The following is a 20,688-nucleotide window of genomic DNA, read 5'->3' on the forward strand; positions in this document are numbered from 1 at the left end:
AAAAAAAAAAGAGATAGGGTCTCACCCAGGCTGAGTGCAGTGGTGTAATCATAGCTCACTGCAGCCTTGAACTCCTGGGCTCAAACAATCCTCCTGCCTCAGCCTTCTGAATAGCTAGGATTATAGGTGCACACCATCATGCCCAGCTAGTTTTTTAAAAATATTTTTTGTAGAGACTGGGCCTATGTTGTGCCCAGACTGGTCTTGAACTCCTGGCCTTAAGCAGTCCTCTTGCATTGGCCTCCCAAAGTGCTTGATTATAGGCACGATCCACCATGCTCAGCCTCTGGATGCTTTTAATATTTTTCTCATTGTTTCTTGTTTTCAGCAGTTTGACTATGCTGTACCTGGTGTAGTTTTATGTTTGTCCTTTTTTTCTAAGATTTTTAAATATGTGGGTTTATGTTTTTCATAGGTTCAGAACAATTCTTAACTATTATCTCTTCAAATACTGGTTTTGTTTCATACTCTCTCTTTTCTTTTTGGAACTCTAATTAGAGGTATGTTAGAAATTTTAACTTTATCTCATATGCCTCTGATGCTCTGTTCTATTTTTTCCATTCTTTTATTTCTCTGTGCTTCAATTTGTATATTTTCTCTTGACCTGCCTTCAAGTTCGATAATCCTTTTTTTCTCCTATTTCCAGTCTGCCATTAAACCTATCTAATGAGTTCTTAATTTCATATACTATACTTTTCAGTTCTGAATGTCCATTTGATTGTTTTGTATGGATTCTACTAATTGTTGATTTCTGTATTGTTTCATCTGTGTTGTCCATCTTTTCTACATTTTCCTGACCATGTTAATTGTAATTATTTTAAAATCCCTGTGTGATAACTCTAGTATCTGAGTCATTCATGGATCTGCTCCTGTTTTGTTTTTTTTTTTTCCTTTTTTTGTTTTTTGGGCGGGGGTAATTTCATCCTATTTTTAGTATGTCTTGTAAGTTTTGACCAGATGCTAGGTATTTAGGATAAAAATGATTGATGAAGCTTTGGGTGATAGCTTCTTCCATACAGGGCTGGGTTTTTGTTTTTGTTTTTTTTTCCAGCCAAGCAAATAGAATGTAAGCAGATCATTCTGATCTTGTCAAAGCTCAGTTTTAGACTTTTTAAGGTCTTGTTTGTAGAACTTTTTCTTATACTCCTCGGGCATCTTCCTTAGCACTCTGTGTGGCCCTTCAGTAATCTTAATGCACAGTCCGGGGCATTCACCAAAGCCTCTCTTCTGAAGACAGACTTGACAGCTGCTGTTTTTTGTTGTGTTTCCTGGAGTCTTGCCTTAGGAATTGTAGCCAACATTTTGCACACAGATTTTTGTGTACCTTGTCTCTGGTTCCCTCCTCTGTAATTTTGTCCTTCAAGTCTCAGTCACTCTGGCAGCCCTGGACTTCAACATTTGTCTCCTCAAGTTATTAAGACTGTGACTTCTCCTTGGGTTCTATTCTCTTACATGGCAATTTGGGAAATGTACTGAGGGAAAAAGCTGGTGTGAATGAGGAACTCTTTTTTTTTCCTTGAGAGAGATAGGTTCTTACTCTGTCACCTGGGCCACAATGCAGTGGCATCATCATGGTTCACTGCAGCCTTACCCTCTTGTGCTCAAGATTCTCCCACCGTGTCTCTGAGCAGCTGGGATTACAGGTGCATGCCACCACACCTGGCTACTTTTTGTATTTTTAGTAGAGATGGGGTTTCACCATGTTGCCCAGGCTGGTCTCAAACTCCTGAGCTCAAGTTATCCACTAGCCTCGGCCTTCCAAACTGCTGGGATTATATTAATAGGTGTGAGCCACTGTCCTGGCCTAGGAGCTCACTTTTTGTGCTTCTCTTCTTTCAAGGATCATGGCCCCTTAAGAGTACTTGTGTGTGTGTATATGTATGTATTTCAGCTTTTATAGTTATTTTCTGTGGCAGATTTAGTTTTTTATAAGCTACAGTGTCATGGACAGATATGGAAGTCCTTACAGTATATTCTGCATGTAGCAGCCAGAATGATCCTGTTAAATAGATCATGACTCTCCTCTGTTCAAAACCTGAAGTTCTTTATTTATTCAGAGTTAACACCAAAAACTTTTAGAGTTATTTGACCTGCTTGTGTTCTTTCACCTGAGTGCTTATCCTCCCTGTCCCCCTTTGCTCCCCATGATATCTGCATAACTAACTCTCTTACTTGAAAATCTGTGTTCAGTTGTCACTTTTAAAATTTACTCAAACCATGCTATTAAAATTGCCTCCTTCTTTCCTTTCTGTATCCTTTTCCTCTGTTTTTTTTCCCCCTATATCACCTCATGACTTAAAAATGTCTTATTTATTATGTTTGTTGTTTCTTTTACTTAATAGAATGAAATCCCTATGAGGGCAAGGGTATTTCCTATCACTTTTGTTCACTGCTGTGTCACAAATGCGAATGGAGAACCAGATGATAATAGAGCTTCAGAATCTAAAGAAGGAGGGAATTTCAAGATGGAAGAGTAGTGGTCATATGTATCAGATGTCAACAGAAAGAGCCACACTTTGTAAAATAATTGAAGAGGTTTATTCTGAGCCAAATGTGAGTGACCATGACCTCAAGAGATCCTGAGAACATGTGCCCAAGGTGGTTGGGTTACAACTTGATTTTATATTTTTAAGGAGACATAAGACATCAGTTAGTACATGTGAGGTATACATTGGCTCAGTTGGGAAAGGCGTGACAGCTTGAAGCAGGGGGCTTACAGGTTACAGGTGGATTTAAAGATTTTCTGATTGGCAATTAGTTAAAAGAGTTAAGTTGTTATTGAAAAACCTGGGATCAAGAGCAAGGTGTGGCTGGGTTAGGATAAAGGGCTGTAGAGACCAAGGTTCTTATGAAGTCTCTCAGGTGGCTGCCCTTAGAGACAATAGATGGCAAGTGTTTCCTATTCAGATCTGTGAAAGTGCTGGACTCTCAGTTAATCTCTTTAGAATTGTTAGAGCCTGGAAGGGGAAACTATGTAGAGATCCTTTACAGATGCAGATTTTCTTCCACAGAAGGCTGCTTTGCAGGGCGGGTTCAAAAACATGGCAAAGAAGCGTATTTTGGGGTAAAATATTTTGTTTGCCTTCTTTATATGTCATGTGACGTTATGCTAGAGTCAGGTTGGAAAGTGAGCCACGTTATGTAGGGTTAAATTAAAACCCATTTGATGAGAATTTATGGTTTGTAGGGCAGGACTCCTCAGGCCCCTTAGGAAATTGGGCGAGAGAGAAAAAAGGTCAGAGTTTAGTCCTCACAAGTACAGAGGAATAATCTGAAACTATTCATGAGATTTTACCTTGGATTTTTAAATTAAGAGGTTGTTTGTTACCCTGTGTGAGAGACATTTTAAATTAAGGGTAAATGAGATTACCAAGAGTTGAGGAAGGGTCCGTAGGCTTTTTTCTTTTTAATCTTGTGAACAGTATAGGAGGAATATTCATATTTATTTGGATAATTTATGATTCTGACTTTTAGAAAGTTTGTTTGTTTTTTGTTTTTTGAGATGGAGTTTCACTCTTGTTGCCCAGGCTGGAGTGCAATGGCACCATCTCGGCTCACGGCAACCTCCACCTCCCAGGTTCAAGCAATTCTTCTGCCTCAGCCTCCTGAATAGCTGGGATTACATGCATGTGCCACCATGCCAGGCTAATTTTGTATTTTTAGTAGAAATGGGGTTTCTCCATGTTGGTCAGGCTGGTCTCAAACTCCTGACCTCAGGTGATCCTCTCACCTCAGCCTCCCAAAGTGCTGGGATTACAGGCTTGAGCCACTGTGCCCTGCCTAGAAAGTTAATGGATGGGTGAGCAGGTAAGACACTAGCAATGGAGTTTTTTGTTTCTATTCACTGTTGCATTTATTAAGTGGAGGCTTTGTGCCAAAAGTTTTCCCCCTGTATTACCTCATGACTTAAAAATTTCTTATTATGTTTGTTGTTTCTTTTACTTAATAGAATGAAATCCCTATGAGGGCAAGGGTTTTTCTATCATTTTTCTTCATTGCTGTGTCACAAATGCGAATGGAGAACCAGATGAGGATAGAGCTACAGAATCAAAAGGAGGAGGGAATTTCAAGATGAAAGAGTAGTGGTCATGGGTATCAGATGTCAACAGAAAGAGCCAAAGTTCTGAGCACTCTCCAAGTGAAGCTTAGATCCTAAGTGAACTGAAAATGTTCCTAAGCCTTAATGTTTTGCACAAAAACATTATGAGGGCCACTCCCTTTGGCTACATAGCACTGGGAAATGGTAAGTTCTGACTCTGTTTCCAGTGCTTTTTCTGCACATCCATTCATATTGCAGTGCACCACTTGGATAGTAGCATCTTTTATTGCACCTAAAGAGGTGCCTGTGTTTTGGAATTTTTTGGTAGGGCTCCATAAAGGTCCAACTTTCCCTTTGTTGAATATTTTTATACATCGTTTTTTGGGCATGTATCTCTGATTGGAAATTGCTATTCCTTATCACTTTTCCAGTCCATCATTCCTGGATGTAAGTTTTAGGTGTTGCTTTCTATGGTACATAAATTTTGGTGTACTATAATTTTGAGGAAAAAGAAGGTAACTTTGTAGTGTGGGGCTCTCAAATGGTAAAGGTCCTTTCTTTTTTCTTTTTAAAATTTCCAGTCCAATATAGATGGATACTTCTACAAAATACAATAAAAAATAAATTACTGGAAAAATAAAATGGGCCAGGTGCGGTGGCTCATGCTTGTAATCATAGCACTTTGGGAGGCTGAGGTTGGCGGATCACCTGAGGTCAGGAGTTCAAGACCAGCCTGGCCAACATGATGAAACCCCATCTCTACTTAAAATACAAAATTAGCCGGGTGTGGTGATGCACACCTGTAATCCCAGCTACTCAGGAGGCTGAGGCAGGAGAATCACTTGAATCCAGGAGGTGGAGGTTGCGTGAGCCAAGATCACACTACTGCATTCCAGCTTGGGTGACAGAGTGAGACTCTGTCTCAAAACAAAGAACAAACAAAAACCTAATAAAATTAAAGAAAAATAAAATGAAAAAGGCACACAAAATAAAATACAAGCCCCACTTTTTAAATTAGATTCAATAAACATAAAATTACATTGTCAAATTGTTCCGTCACGTTTCTCAATGTGCTTATTCTGAATTTTGGTACCTATCTCCTCATGGGTTAGTAACAAAAATTTGTGAATTAGTCATGATTCTTGGACCAGACTTTCTCAGATCATACTTTGAGTAGCACTGATATAATGTACAGTACTACATAGTCTTAATTTTCCCCTTAATTTATGTTGTCTTTAGAAGGAGTGGAAGGTTTTAATGAGTTATGGATTATAGATTTATTTTAAAAAGTGGTAATTTACATTGCATAATAGCCCTAACACATCCCTAGTTCTTATATATAACTGGTAAACTTTATTTTTCAGTTATAGTTACTAGTTCATTCTGGGGCTAAAATAAGAATGACTTTCCTGGTAATAGTAAGATTTGCCCTAACTGTTCAGTTATATATTCTTCTCTGTCCTTTGAAACTTACAACTGGCCTATTTTGAACATGAAAGGAAAAGTTATACCATTTAACACCACAAGATGTCACTTATGTAAAAATAAAGTTGGTATCCTAATACTCAAAGCTAGAAAGCCACAGGTAACTAGGTAAATGAAGACACAGGTAAATTAAAAATGAATATATGTGAAACAACTATTGGTTTTCAGCAAAGAGTTGAGGAAAATATTGCTAATTCAGCATTATTTTGACTCAAATATTGATATTTAGCAAAACAATTAGTATCTAAGATTTATGCAGTAATACATGTTAACTGGTCATATTTGAATCTACATAATGAAGAAGGTAGACCTAAAAGAACTTGATAAAAGTTAATATATTTTGAGGGTAAAGTAGGTGTTAAGGTATTAACTTTCATAAATCTTTACTGTTTTGGTGACAGGCAAAGAGGAATTTGAGAAGAAACGTGTAATTTATATCAGAAGTTTAAATAGATGTTTATGACATATGTGAGAAGTTGCATATTACATCAGGTTGAAACAGTGCCTAGGATTTTTCTTGTCTCAGAACCTCAGAGTTACTAGTTTCTCTGCCTGTATATTTGTGTTGAAGACTAGCTTTTCTGTTAAACATGAAGAGCAAAACCTTTAGCTTTAATATTGAGATTCTGTTTTCTTGTTTTCAGTTTCAGAGAGCAAGTGCTTGTTCTGGGCACTCTGGGAATTTGGGCTTTAGATGAGCAAACCAAGTTTCTATTAGTTTACGAGTAAGACTATGCCTGGAATTAGAGGTTGGGCTGTTCTAAAAATTGACACTTAATTCCTCTTCATTGCTCACTTCTCTCTCCAGATAAAACTGGTAGAGGAGAATAATGGGACACTTTTGGGGAACAGAAAAGGGGCACAAGCAGGAGAAAATTATTTTCTTTTTTGGCGTGTGTGTGTGTGACCACATTTCCTTTCTGTTTAGTTCCTAATTCTTTTTTTTCTTACCTAACTTCAGTAAGATTTTTTTAAGATTTCTTTTTAGGGTTTAGGTTTTTCATTATAAAAGTGTACGTAATCATTAAGTAAATAGGAAAATACAGCAAAAAGTAGAAGAACAAAATACAGTTACATATATAGTCCCATTAATTTCTCTCCCTTTCCTGTTACCTGTGAAATGTGAAAGAGCCTGAAAAGTTTTATGCAGGGATCCTAAATTCCTTAAGGTGAACATTTATAGTATGTGTAATAGTTGTATGTTCTCAGAGACAGTTTTTATATATTACTACCTCTACTGTTTAAATATTTTCAAGCTATATTTTTAATTAGGAAGAAGTAGGTGTTTTAATTATTTAATTGTATTTTGTCTTCACTACTGGTCACCATTGCATTTAATTTTATGAGCTGTTTGGAAAGTAAGGCTCTTTTTTTCGTAATAAATTTCATTGCATTTATTCGTTTTGAAAAAAATGTGCTTAGCTTTTACTTATTTTTTTCTTGCAATGACAGTTTGTAACATTTAACCCTTGTATTAGTTTGCTAGAGCTGCCATAACAAAATGCCACAGACTGGGTGGCTTAATCAGCAGAAATTAATTTTCTCACAATTAATGCCTGGGAGTATAAGATCAAGGTGTTGGCATGTTTGGTTTCTGCTGAGGCCTCTCTCCCTGGCCTGCAGATGGCCACCTTCTTGCTGCAGTTACTTAACATTGCCCGTGATATTATTTCTAATTCTTATGAAAATGATATATTTTAAGCTATCTAATATAAAAATCAAAGTATGGATTTTTTTCTTCTCTTTTGTAATAGGAATGAAGATCTAAAACAAATGTTAGAGAGCAACAAAGATTCTGCTAAATTGGATGCTATGAAGAGGATTGTTGGGGTAGGTAAAATACTCATTTACTTCAATTTTGGAAAAATGGACAAGCAGTGATTATATTATATATATATAAAATAATATGTTAAATACCAAGTCTAATATTCTGTTTGCCCTTAATATTAACTTAGAATTTCCTGTCCAAAAATGTTAAAGAAGAAAGTACATTATTGAAGTGTCAAAGATCAAGAAACTTAGGTTTTAATTTTATCTTTTCTCTATTTTAATTTCCCTGTATCTAATTTCAAGGTATTTCTACTATGAGAATGAGGTAGTTAGTCATTTTGAAGACAAAATAAGATGATATACAAGCCTATTTTGACTTCCTACAAAGAGAGATAATAAAGAATGATTTTTTTTTGTCCTTTCACAGCCTAAATGTTCTGAGCATACTTTCATCTGTTTTTCAAATTCTCTTACTACCAATAGAAACACTTTATTCAGTTTAGAAGCCTAGAACTTCTAATAAATATTATTAAATATAAGAGCATTCACCAGTGTTCAGCTGTACAATTGATTAATAAGTTATGAGGATTCTATTGCCAGAGAATTAAAGATATAATATAGTTCCTTAATTATTTTTAATGTTTTAATTTTAATTTTTTATTTTTCCAGGGTTCTAGTTGTATATACCATCTTTAGTAAAATAGTTTTGCAATTTGTGTTGCACTCTCTATACGTACTCATTTGATTTTCCACATTCACAGAGAAAAAACTTGTTTAATTCCAATCTGATGCTAAGGAGTTTTGCTTTTGTTTCAGTGGAATCAAATTCATAAAACCAATTTTTCTTATTAATACTATCCTTTTTATCACCACCATTGCTGATTTTATTTTCCACTTAATTTTATATAATAAGGTCAAAATTGAATACATTTGCATAATTGCTTAAATAAACTACTGTAATAAGGCAATGACACAACTAAAACAATACTGTTTTCCAGCAGGCAGTGCCATCATATGAGAGCTTCATATCTCTTTTCCTTTCTTGATATATTAAAGTCCAAATAACAGGTATCAGCATGCTCTGTTAAAAAGTGAGGTGGTATGAAAATCAAATATATTAAAGTCAAGTACTAATTGTATCTGTAGGACATCTATAAGTGACTTGATCCTTGCTTTCATGTTTATGTCATTTGGCAGTATAGGGGCAATTTTGAGGATTCCATTGTAAATTTTTGATCTGTTAATGTTATGCTTTATACATAAGAGTATTTATGGGCAGGCAGTTCTTGCTTTGCATGGCTTTTATACACATGAATTTCAGTTACTACAGTTTAGTTAAGTGACACCAATCCCCTAACAATATGGTTCAAATTTCATTTACCATCGTATATTAATTGTGTACTTAGACAATGTACAAACTTGACTGCTAGCTCTTCATTCTACAAATAACTATGTAAATTACAAACATGTATCATGATCCATGATCAATCCTGTCACTTCTTTCAGAATCTGTCAGTGATTGGTCACTGTGCATCTGTTACTCAGTTTATGCACAGACAACAAAGCATGTAGTCGTGTTGCCTCTTTGTCTCCCAGTAAGAAACACGTGACATTTTACAGAAATGAATAATTGAAAGAGACATTTGCCCAACAAAGTGAAAGTACAGCAAAGAAATGAACAGTGATAACATGTAATGAAAATCAGGTAGAATATAAATGAAGTTATACAGAAATAGCTGGCTGTGGAACTATTGACATTACAAATTTTTAAGAGACTGAATTTATAGCTGGAGGAACTTGGTAAAGGTGAGATTTTCAACCAACATAAATGATAAAAGTGAAGAGCATGAAGCTGTCTCAGAGGAAGTGATGCTGTCAGAAGACCTCACATTCATTAAAGGAACTCTAGGAGATAGTTGAGAACATTGAAAATGCAAAGGATAAAATGTTGGAAGCTGATCTAGACTTACAAAGGAGCATGATAATTTACTGAGGAATACAAAAGATGCTTCCTCAGTATCATGAGTTAAACACTTAAACACTGATAAGAGAACAAGTTCTGTTCAAACTACTCTTGATAAGTTAATTTTCTTTGCTTTTTTTTTTTGTTTTTTTAGAGACAGGGTCTTGCTCTGTTGTCCAGGCTGGAGTACAATTGTGCAGTCGTAACACATTGCAGCTTTGAACTCCTGAGCTCAAGTGATCCTCCCACCTCAGCCTTCTGAGTAGCAGGGACTGCAGATGTGTACCACCATGCCCAGCTAATTTTTTTATTTTTGTTTTTTGTAGAGACAGGGTCTTGCTGTATTGCCCAGGCTGGTGTAGAACTCTTGGTTTTACGTGATCTTCCCACCTCAACCTTTCAAAGTGCTGGGAATATAGGTGTGAGCCAATGTGCCTGGCCAAGTTAATTTTCAATTTTTCTAACGTTTTAAGTTATAGTATACTAAATATTGATTTTTATTATTTTTTCACTTTCCTATAAATTTATAACTGACAGTAAAAGAGTTATTAATGCTTTGACAGAAATTTTAAATAGTATCCAGGGATTTAGTGAAATAAATTACCTTAATGGGATGTAAGAGCCATAGTTTAAAGAAATAAATAAGGGCAGTCTCTGCTTTGCATGGTAGTGCAGGTCTATGCCCTGCAGGAATGCAAACTGAAACCATGGAAAGAAATCTTAATAAGCCAATTGGAAAAATTACAATTGATCTATGATGCTTAAAATTTTTGTCAAAACAAGAAAATTAGCTGAGTCTGGTGGTACACTGTTTTGAGTTAATGACTGTAATACATAGTTTTGTATAAATCTTTCCAGACTGACTGTTTGTCCCTTGTTCTTTCCCTTTCTTCCTTCAGTAACAATGCTTTGGTTCTATGCATGCTTTAAAGGATTCAACTTAGGGCTGTTGCTTTCATCTTTTTAAAAATTATTGGGTTGGAAATTGTTTAAAAGACCAAGATTTTTCTGCAGTGCTGGTATGCATCAGGATGAATTCCTGGTTATCAAGCCTGAGGTTTTACTGGTGATGTGACACCTATAGAACTTTAGTGGGTTTTCTATCAGCTTTGCTCCAGTGTAGTCTCTGGAATACAAAATAAGGGTCAGTTAACTTTCTGTATCTCCATTTATTCTTGGCTGTTGATTCTTAAGAGTTACTGTTGGGTCTGAAACCCTTTGAAACCTTTTCTCTCTGTTTTTGTTACCTGTGAATTAACTAGCAGTTTTCTATAAATTCAAAATTCTGAACTTGTATCTCATCTTTATTGCTTTGAAGAATGACCCGTGGAAATTAAAAGTTAAACATAATTTCCTCCTTTTTCAAAAAACTGGGTTTAAAAATTATGTGAATTTTTGGATCTAGATTATTATTCAATACAGTCATGCATCACTTAGAGTCATGCATCGCTTAATGACAGGGATGCTTTCTGAGAAATGCATCCTTAGGCAGTTAGTTGTATGAACATCATAGAGTACTTACACAAACCTAGTATACTTACACAAGCTTACTACACACTTAGGCTATATGGCATAGTCCATTCTTCCTAGGCTATAAATCTGTACAGCATGTTACTGTACTGAATACTGTAGGCAATTGTAACACAGTGGTAAGTATTTGTGTATCTAAATGTATATAAACATACAAAGTTACAGTAAAGATACAGTATTATAATCTTACATTAAGATTATATATGTGGTCCCTTCTTGACCAAAACGTGGCACATGACTGTAATTTAAAAATAACACTGCTGCTCACGCCTGTAATCCCAGCACTTTGGGAGGCCGAGGCTGGCAGATCACAAGGTCAGGAGTTTGAGACCATCCTGGCTAATACGGTGAAACCCCATCTCTACTAAAAATACAAAAAAAATTAGCCAGTCGTACGTGGTGCACGCCTGTAGTCCCAGCCACTTGGGAGGCTGAGGCAGGAGAATGGCGTAAAACCCGGGAGGTGGAGCTTGCAGTGAGCCCAGATCGTGCCACTGCACTCCAGCCTGGGAACAGAGCAAGACTCCGTCTCAAAAAAAAAAAAAAAACCACAAAAAAAATTCAATCAGTGTAACATATCACATTAACAGAAGGAAAGGGAAAAATCCCTCACAATCATCTCAATTTATGCAGAGAAAGATTTGACAAAATTTAATACACTTTCATGATAAAAGTACTCAACAAACTAGGAATAGGAGGAAGCTACCTCAATTTCTCTGTTAAAGAGCAGGTGTGGAAAACCCAAAACTAGCATCATACTCAATAGTGAAAGACTGAAATCTTTTACTCCAAGGTCAGAAACAATGAGGCTTGCTTTTACCACTTCTATGCAACACAGTATTGGAAATTTTTGCCAGAACAATCACTCAAGAAAAAGAAATAAAAGGCATCCAGATGGAAAAGGAAGAAGTAAAATTATTTTTATTCACACCATCTTATATGTAGAAAACCCTAAAGATTCCACAAAAAACTGTTACAACCAATACGCAAGTTTACCAAAGTTGCAGGATTGAAAAGCAACACATCAAAATGACTTGCATTTCTATACATTAACAATGAACAATTTGAAAAGAAAATTAAACAAATATTTATAATAGCATCAAAAAGAATAAAATATTCAAGAATAAGCTTAACCAAGGAGATGAAAGACTTGTACACTGAAACGTTACTGAGAAAAATTAAAGAAGACACAAATAAATGAAAAGGCATCTATGTTTCTGGGTTGGAAGACTAATATTCTTAAGATGTCAAAATGTACATTCAATGCAATTCCTATCAAAATTCCAATGTTGCGCTTGGCAAAAATAGAAAACAATTCATCCTAAAATTTATATAGAATCCCATGAGTTCCTGAATAGCCAAAACAACCTTGAAAAAGAGCAAAATTGGCTGGGCACAGTGGCTCATGCTTGTAATCCCAGCAGTTTGGGAAGCTGAGGCAGGAGGATCGTTTGAGCCCAGGAGTTTTAGACCAGCCTAGACTACATGGCAAGACCTTGTCTCTACAAAACTAATAATAAGAAAAAATTACTGCCTGTGCCTGTGGTCCCAGCTGCTTGGGAGGCTGAGATTGTGGTATCGCTTGGAGTGAGCTGTGTTCATGCCACTACACTCCAGCCTGGGCAACAGACCGAGACCCCGTCTCAAAACCCTGTCTCAAAAAAAAAAAAACAAAATTGAATGTCTCATACTTCCTGATTTCAAAACCTATAACAAAGCATAGTAATGAAGACATTGTGGTACTGGAATAAAGACAGACAATGTATAGACCAATGGAAGACAATAGGGAGCTCAGAAATTAACCCTGACGTAGATGGTCAAATGATTTTTGATAATGGTTCCAGATCAATCAATTGGGAAAGGACAGTCTTTTAAACAAATAATGCTGGGGAAACTGGATTATCTATATGCAAGAAAGTGGTGTTGGATTTCTTTCTATATCACACCATAGATTAAACCAAAATGGATCAGAGATCTAAATGTAAGAGCTAAAACTGTAAAACTCTTAGAAGAAAGCATAGAGAAAAAGCTTCATGACATTGGATTTGGCAAAGGATTTTTAGATACAACACTAAAACATGAACAGTAAAAAAAAAAAAGTAGGTTATTTGGATTTTATCAACATTAAAACTTGTGTGCATCATAGGACACTGTCAACAAAGTGAAAAGGCAACCCATAGAATACAAGAAAATATTTGCAAATCATATATCTGATAAAGGATTGATATCCAGAATATATAAAGAACTCCCACAACTTAACCATTAAAAACCTACCAAATGGCTGGGTGTGGTGGCTCACGCCTGTAATCCCAGCACTTTGGGAGGCCGAGGTGGGTGGATTACTTGAGGTCAGGAGTTTGAGACAAGCCTGGCCAACACGGTGGTCTCTACTAAAAAGACAAATCCTGTCTCTACTAAAAATACAAAAATTAGCCAGGTGTGGTGGTGGATGCCTGTAATCCCAGCTGATCGGGAGGCTGAGGCTGGAGAATGGCATGAATCCAGGAGGCAGAGGTTGCAGTGAGCCAAGATCACACCACTGCACTCCAGCTTGGGTGGCAGAGTGAGACTGCTTCTCAAAAAACAACAACAACTGGTGGCTCACACCTGTAATCCCAGCACTTTGGGAGGCCAAGGTGGGCAGATCATGTGAGGTCAGGAGTTCAAGACCAGCCTGGCCAACATGGTGAAACCTCGTCTCTTCTAAAAATACAAAAATTAGCCAGGTGTGGTGGCGGGCACCTGTAATCCCAGCTACTTGAGAGATTGAGGGAGGAGAATTGCTTGAACCCGAAAGGCAGAGATTGCAGTGAGCTGAGGTCGCACCATTGCACTGCAGCCTGGGTGACAAGAGCGAAACTGTCTCAAAAACAAAACAAAACAAAACAACAGCAACAACAACAACAACAACCGACCAAATGAAAAAATGGGTAAAAGACTGGAATAGACATTTCTCCAGAGAAGATATATAGATGGCCAATAATTACAGAGAAAGATGCTCAGCGCCACTAATTATTAGGAAAATGGAAATCAAAACCATAGTGAGATCACTTTACACCATTAGGATGATTGTTATCAAGAAAACAAAATTGTAAGTGTTGGTCAGGGTAGAGAAATAAGAACTCTTATGCATTGCTGGTGGGAATGTAAAATGGTACAGTTACTGTGGAAAACAGTATGGTGGTTCCTTAAAAAACTACAAATGGGATTATCACATAATCCACCATTCTCCTTTTGGTTATATACAGACAACAATTGAAAGGAGATACTTGAACAGATATTTCTACATCAGTGTTCCTAGCAGCATTATTTGTAGTAGCCAATAGGTGGAAACAACCCATGTGCTCATCAGTGGATGAATAAACGAATGTGGTACATCTGTGCAATGGAATGTTACTCAGCTTTAAGAAGGAATGGAATTCTGATGCATGACACAACATGGATGAATCTTAAGTCATTATACTGAGTCAAATAAGCCAGACACAAAAAAATAATATTGTATGATTCCACTTTTGTCAGGTACCTAGAATAATCAAACTCATAGAGACAAAAAGTGGAATGGTGGTTGCCAGTGGCTGGGGGGAAAGCGAGAAATTGGGAGCTTGTCTTTCAAAAATCATTTTGGATATTTATTTTAAATATTATGAACCCTATTAAAATTAGTTCTGTAGGCATGAGCTCTGTCCCACTCCTTATGCTTTCACTTTTTTTTAACTTACATTCCTCCTCATTCTTTTTTTATTTTCTGTTTTTTATTTTTGAGATGGAGTCTCGCTCTGTGACCCAGGCTGGGGTGCAGTGGTGTGATCTCAGCTCACTGCAACCTCCGCCTTCTGGGTTCAAGCAATTCTTCTGCCTCAGCCCCCCAAGTAGCTGGGATTACAGGCATGGGTCAACACGCCCAGCTGATTTTTGTAATTTTAGTCGAGACGGGGGTTTCACCATGCTGGTCTTGAACTCTTGACCTCTGGTGATCTGCCCTCCTCAGCCTCCCAAAATGATGGAATTACAAGCATGAGCCACCGTGCCCGGCCCCTCCTCATTCTTTAGATTTTTGGTTTATTTTCAGGTGACGGGGGCATTTCATTTAGGAAGAGAATGTAGATGGTATTCTTTCAAAGTCCTTTCCTATCGGAACAGGTTTCTGTTTTTTTTTTCCATGTGAAAGTAGATTACTTAAGAATAGTATTATTGGGTTGCAATGTTTTCTTTTCCTTAGATTTTTGTAGATTTTATTCTTGATTTCATCTGGCTTTAGCTGTACAGAGCAGAAATGTGACGTGATGACAATGAGATTGCTTTTTTAAAAAACATTTAATTTTTATTTCTTTTAATGTTATTATTAATTTTTTTTTTGTTTTTTGTTTTTTTGAGATGGAGTCTTGCTCTGTCGCCCAGGCTGGAGTGCAGGTCTCAGTTCACTGCAACCTCTGCCTCCTGGGTTCAAGTGATTCTCCTGCCTCAGCCTCCTGAGTAGCTGGGATTACAGGCGCCCACCACCACACCCACCTAATTTATTTGTATTTTTAGTAGAGATGGGGTTTCACCATGTTGGCCAGGCTGGTCTCCAACTCCTAGCCTCAAGTAATCCGTGCGCCTTGGCCTCCCAAAGTGCTGAGATTACAGGTGTGAGCCACTGCACCCGGCCATATATATATATTTTTTTAATTTTTGTGGGCACCTAGCAGGTGTATGTATTTTGGGGGTCCATGAGATGTTTTAATACAGGTGTGCATGTGAAATAAGCACATCATGGGGAATGGGATCTCCATCTCCTTATACCTTTATCCTTCTGAGTTACAAACAATTCAGTTACACTCTAAGTTATTTTAAAATGTACAATTACATTATTATTGATTGTAGTCACCCTATTTTGCTGTCAAATAAAAGGTCTTATACATTCATTCTGTTATGTTTGTACCCATTAACCACTCCACCTCCCCTGTATCCCCCACTTCCCTTCTCAGCCTCTGGTAACCATCCTTCTACTCTATGTCCATAAGTTCAGTAGTTTTCATTTTTAGATCCCACAAGTAAGTGAGAACATGAGATGTTTGTCTTTCTTTCTTTTTTTTTTTTTTTGAGACGGAGTCTTGCTCTGTCACCAGTCTGGAGTGCAGTGGCACGATCTCGGCTCACTGCAAGCTCCACCTCCCGAGTTCACACCATTCTCCTGCCTCAGCCTCCCAAGTAGCTGAGATTACAGGCACCTGCCACCACGCCTAGCTAATTTTTTGTATTTTTAGTAGAGATGGGGTTTCACCGTGTTAGCCAGGATGGTCTTGATCTCCTGACCTCGTGATCCACCTGCCTCGGCCTCCCAAAGTGCTGGGATTACAGGCATGAGCCACCATGCCCGGCCAGATGTTTGTCTTTCTATGCCTGGTTTATTTCACTTAACAAGGTCTTCAGTTCCACCCATCTTGTTGCAAATGACTGGATCCTGTTGTTTTTTATGACTGAATAGTACTCTATTGTGTATTTGCCCCACGTTTTCTTTATCCATTTGTCTGTTGATGGACACTTAGGTTGCTTCCAAATCTTACTATTGGAAACAGTGCTGCAGCGAACGTAGGAGTGCAGATGTCTCTTTGCTATGCTGATTTTCTTTCTTTTGGGTTGTACCCAGCAGTGAGATTGCTGGGTCATATGGTAGCTCAATTACTAGTCTCTTTTTGAGGAACCTCTGAACTGTTTTCCATAGTGGTTGTACTAATTTATATTCCCACCAACAGTGTACAGGGGTTCCCTTTTCTCCACATCCTCACCAGCATTTGTTGTTGCCTGTCTTTCTTTTGGGTATAAGCCATTTTAACTGGGGTGAGATGATAACTCATTATAGTTTAGATTTGCATTTCTTTGATGATCAGTGATGTTCAGCATCTTTTAATATACCTGTTTGCCAATTGCATGTCTTCTTTTGAGTAACATCTTTTCAAATCTTTTGCCCTTTTTTTTTATCATTTGATCAAATCTTGCCCGTTTTTAGATTATTAGACTTTTTCCTATAGAATTGTTTGAGTTTCTTATATATTCTGGTTTTAAATCTCTTATGAGATGGATAGTTTGCAAATATTTTCTCCCATTCTATGAGTTCTCTCTTCCCTTTGTTGATCATGTCCTTTGCTGTGTAGAAGCTTTTTAACTTGATGTGATCCGATTTGTCTGTTTGTGCTTTGGTTGCCTGTGCTTGTGGGGTATTACTCAAGAAATCTTTGCCCAGAACAATGTCCTGGAGATTTTCCCCAATGTTTTCTTGTAGTAGTTTCATGGTTTGAGGTCTTAGATTTAAGTCTTTAATCCATTTTGACTTTATATTTGTATATGCTGAGAGATAGGGATCTAATTTTGTTTTTCTGCATATGGATATCCAGTTTTCCTAGCACCATTTATTAGAGACTGTCTTTTCCTCAGTGTATACTCTTGGCACCTTTCTCAGTTCTCTGTAGGTGTGTGGATTTGTTTCTGGGTTCTCTATTCTGTTCCATTCATCTGTGTGTCTGTTTTTATGCCAGTACATGCTGTTTAGTTACTACAGCTTTGTAGTATAATTTGAAGTCAGGTAATGTGATTCCTCCAGTTTTGTTCTTTTTGCTTAATATAGCTTTGGCTATTCTGAGTCTTTTGTGGTTCCATATAAATTTTAGGATTTCTTTTTCTATTTCTATGAAGAATGTCATTGGTGTCTTGATAGGCATTGCATTGAATCTGTAGATTGTTTTGGGTAGTAGGGACATTTTAACAATATTGAGCCTTCCAAGCCATGAACACAGAATATTTTTCCATTTTTTGGTGTCCGTTTCAATTTCTTTTCAGTGTTTTATAGTTTTCACTATAGAGATAGTTCACTTATTTGGTTAAGTTAATTCCTGGGTATTTAATTTTGTGTGTGGCTAGTGTAAATGGGATTACTTTTAAAATTTCTTTTTCACCTTGTTCACTGTTGGCATATAGAAATGCTCCTGATTTTGGTATGCTGATTTTGTATCCTGCAAATTTACTTAATTTGTTTATCAGTTCTAATAGTTTTGTGGTGGAGTCTTTAGGTTTTTCCCAATATGAGATTGTATCATCTGCAAACAAGGATAATTTAATTTCTTCCTTTCCAATTGGAGACCCTTTATATCTTTCTCTTGTCTGATTGCTCTAGCTAGGACTTCCAGTGGTATGTTGAATAACAGAGATGACAGTGGGCAACCTTGTCGTGTTCCAGAGCTTATAGGAAAGACTTTCAGTTTTTTCCCATTCAGTATGATACTAGCTGTGAGGTTTGTCATATACGGTTTTTATTATGTTGATGTATGTTCCTTCTATTCCCAGTTTTTTGAGGGTTTTTATCATGAAAGGATGTTGGATTTTATCAAATGGTTCTTCAGCATCAATTGAAATGATCCTGTGGTCTTTATTGCTCATTTTGTTGATATGATGTATCACATTGATTGATTTGTGTATGTTGAACCATCCTTGCATCCCAGGGATAAATCCCACTTGGTCATGATGAGTGATCTTTCTGATGTATTGTTGAATTCAGTTTTCTAGCATTTTGTTGAGGATTTTTGCATCGATATTCATTAGAGATATTGGTGTGCCATTTTCTTTTTCCTTGATGTGTCTTTCTCTGGTTTTGGTATCAGGGTAATACTGGCCTCGTAGAATGAGTTTGGAAGTATTCCCTCCTCTATTTTTCAGAACAGTTTGAGTAGGATTGATATTAATTCTTATTTAAATTTTGGTAGAATTCAGCAGTTAAGCTATTGGGTCCTGGGCTTTTCTTTAGTGGGAGACTTTTTATTACAGCTTTGATCTTGTGATTTGATATTGGTCTGTTCAAGTTTTGGATTTCTTCCCAATTCAATCTTGGTAGGTTGTATGTATCTAGGAATTTGTCCATTTCTTCTAGATTTTCCAATTTATTGGCATATATAGTTGCTCATAGTAGCCACTAATGATCCTTTGAATTTCTGTAGCATCAGTTGTAATATCTTCTTTTTCAATTCTGATCTTATTTATTTGGATTTTTCTCTTTTTTTTCTTAGTCTGGCTAATGGTTTGTCAATTTTGTTTAACTTTTCAAAAAAAACTTTTTGTTTCATTGATCTTTTGTGTTTTTTCATTTCAATTTCATTTATTTCTTCTCTGGTCTCTATTATTTCTTTTCTTCTACTAATTTGGTGTTTGGTTCACTCTTGCTTTTCTAGTTCCTTAAGATGCATTGTTAGATTGTTCTATTGAAGTTTTTCTTCTTCTTTGATGTAGGTACTTATAGCTATGAAATTCCCTCTTAGATTTTTCAATTTCTTTCCTAATTACTTCATTGACCCACTGGTCATTCAGGAGCATATTGTTAATTTCCATGTATTTGTATAGTTTCCAAATTCCTTTTGTTATTAACTTCTAGTTTTATTCGATTGTGATCAGAGAAGATGCAATTATTTCAACTTTTTGAATGCTTTAAGACTTGTTTTGTGACCTAACATATGGTCGATCCTTGAGAAAGATTTATGTGTTGAGGAAAATAATGTATATTTTGCGGCTCTTGGATAAAAGGTTCTGTAAATATCTATTAGATTCATTTTTGTCTATAGTGCAAATTAAGTCTGGTATTTCTTGATTTTCTGTTTGGAAGATCTGTCTGATGCTGAAAGTGGAGTGTTGAAGTCTCTAGCTGTTATTGCATTCGGACCTGTCTCTCTCTTTAGCTCTAATAATGTTTGCTTTATATATCTGGGTGCTCCAGTGTAGGGTGCATATATATTTAAAATTGTTATATCCTCTTGCTGAATTGACTCCTTTATCATATAGTGACCTTCTTTTTCACTTCTTATAGTTTTTGTCTTGAAGTCTATTTTGTTTGGTATTAGTATAGCAACTCCTGCTCTTTTTTCATTTCCATTGGGATGGAAATTTTCCATACCTTTGTTTTCAGCTGATATATGTTTTTACGGGTAAAGTGTGGTTTTTTGTGGGCAACAGACCAATGGGTTTTGTTTTTTCATCCATTCGGCCACTCTGTTTTTCTGATTGGAGAGTTTAGTCCATTTGTGTTAAATGTTATTAGTGATAAGTAAAGACTTACTCCTGCTATTTTGGTATTTGTTTTCTAGTTATTTTATGGTTTTATGGTTTTCTCTTCCTTCTTTCTTTCCTTCTTGTCTTCTTCTAGTGAAGGGATTTTCTCTGGTAATATGATTTAGTTTTTTGTTTTTTACTTTTTCTATATATCTTGTATGTTTTTTGGTTTGAGGTTACCATGAGGCTTGCAAATACTATCTTATAATCCATTATTTTAACCTGATAGTAATTTAACACTATTTTCATAAACAAACAAGCAAAAAGAAAACTAATAAAAACTCTATGCCTTAACTTTGTCTCCTCACTTTTTAACCTTTTGTTGTTTCTGTTTATATCTTATTGTACCATGTCCTGAAAACTTGTTGTAGTTACCATTTTTGATTGGTTCATCATTTAGTTTTTCTACTCAGGATAAGAATAGTTTATACATCACAGTTACAGTTTTATAATATTCTGTGTTTTTCTGTGTACTTACTATTACTGGTTAGTTTTGTACCTTCAGTTGATTATTTATTGCTCATTAATGTCATTTTCTTTCTGATTGAAGTACTTACTCCCTTTAGCATTTCTTGTAGGACAGGTCTGGCATTGATGAAATCCCTCAGCTTTTGTTTGGGAAAGTTTATTTCTCCATGTTTGAAGGATATTTTCACTGGATATACTATTCTGAGGTGAAAGTTATTTTTCTTCAGCACTTTTAAATATGTCAGGAAACCTTACCTGTTTCCACTGAAAAGTCTGCTGCCACACATATTGGAGCTCCATTGTATGTTATTTGTTCCTTTTCTCTTGCTGCTTTTAGGATCCTTTCTTTGTCCTTGACCTTTGG

General features: G+C 36.4%; 1 protein-coding gene across 4 annotated transcripts in view; it reads left to right on the forward strand.

The window, feature by feature from the left end:
- Nucleotides 1-20,688, forward strand: part of AP3B1 (adaptor related protein complex 3 subunit beta 1) — a 287,892-nt gene that overhangs the window by 20,772 nt on the left and 246,432 nt on the right. For all 4 annotated transcript variants that reach the window (XR_009214137.1, XM_032156995.2, XM_032156997.2 and 1 more), the window contains exon 2: nt 7,279-7,354. Coding sequence is in view for 3 of the 4 variants with exons in the window: in XM_032156995.2 (XP_032012886.1) it covers nt 7,279-7,354 (76 nt within the window). In the remaining variant the exon portion in view is untranslated. The remainder of the gene's footprint in view (nt 1-7,278; nt 7,355-20,688) is intronic.

The sequence above is a fragment of the Hylobates moloch genome, unplaced genomic scaffold (assembly GCF_009828535.3).
Source record: "Hylobates moloch isolate HMO894 unplaced genomic scaffold, HMol_V3 SCAFFOLD_6, whole genome shotgun sequence".
NCBI lineage: Eukaryota > Metazoa > Chordata > Mammalia > Primates > Hylobatidae > Hylobates > Hylobates moloch.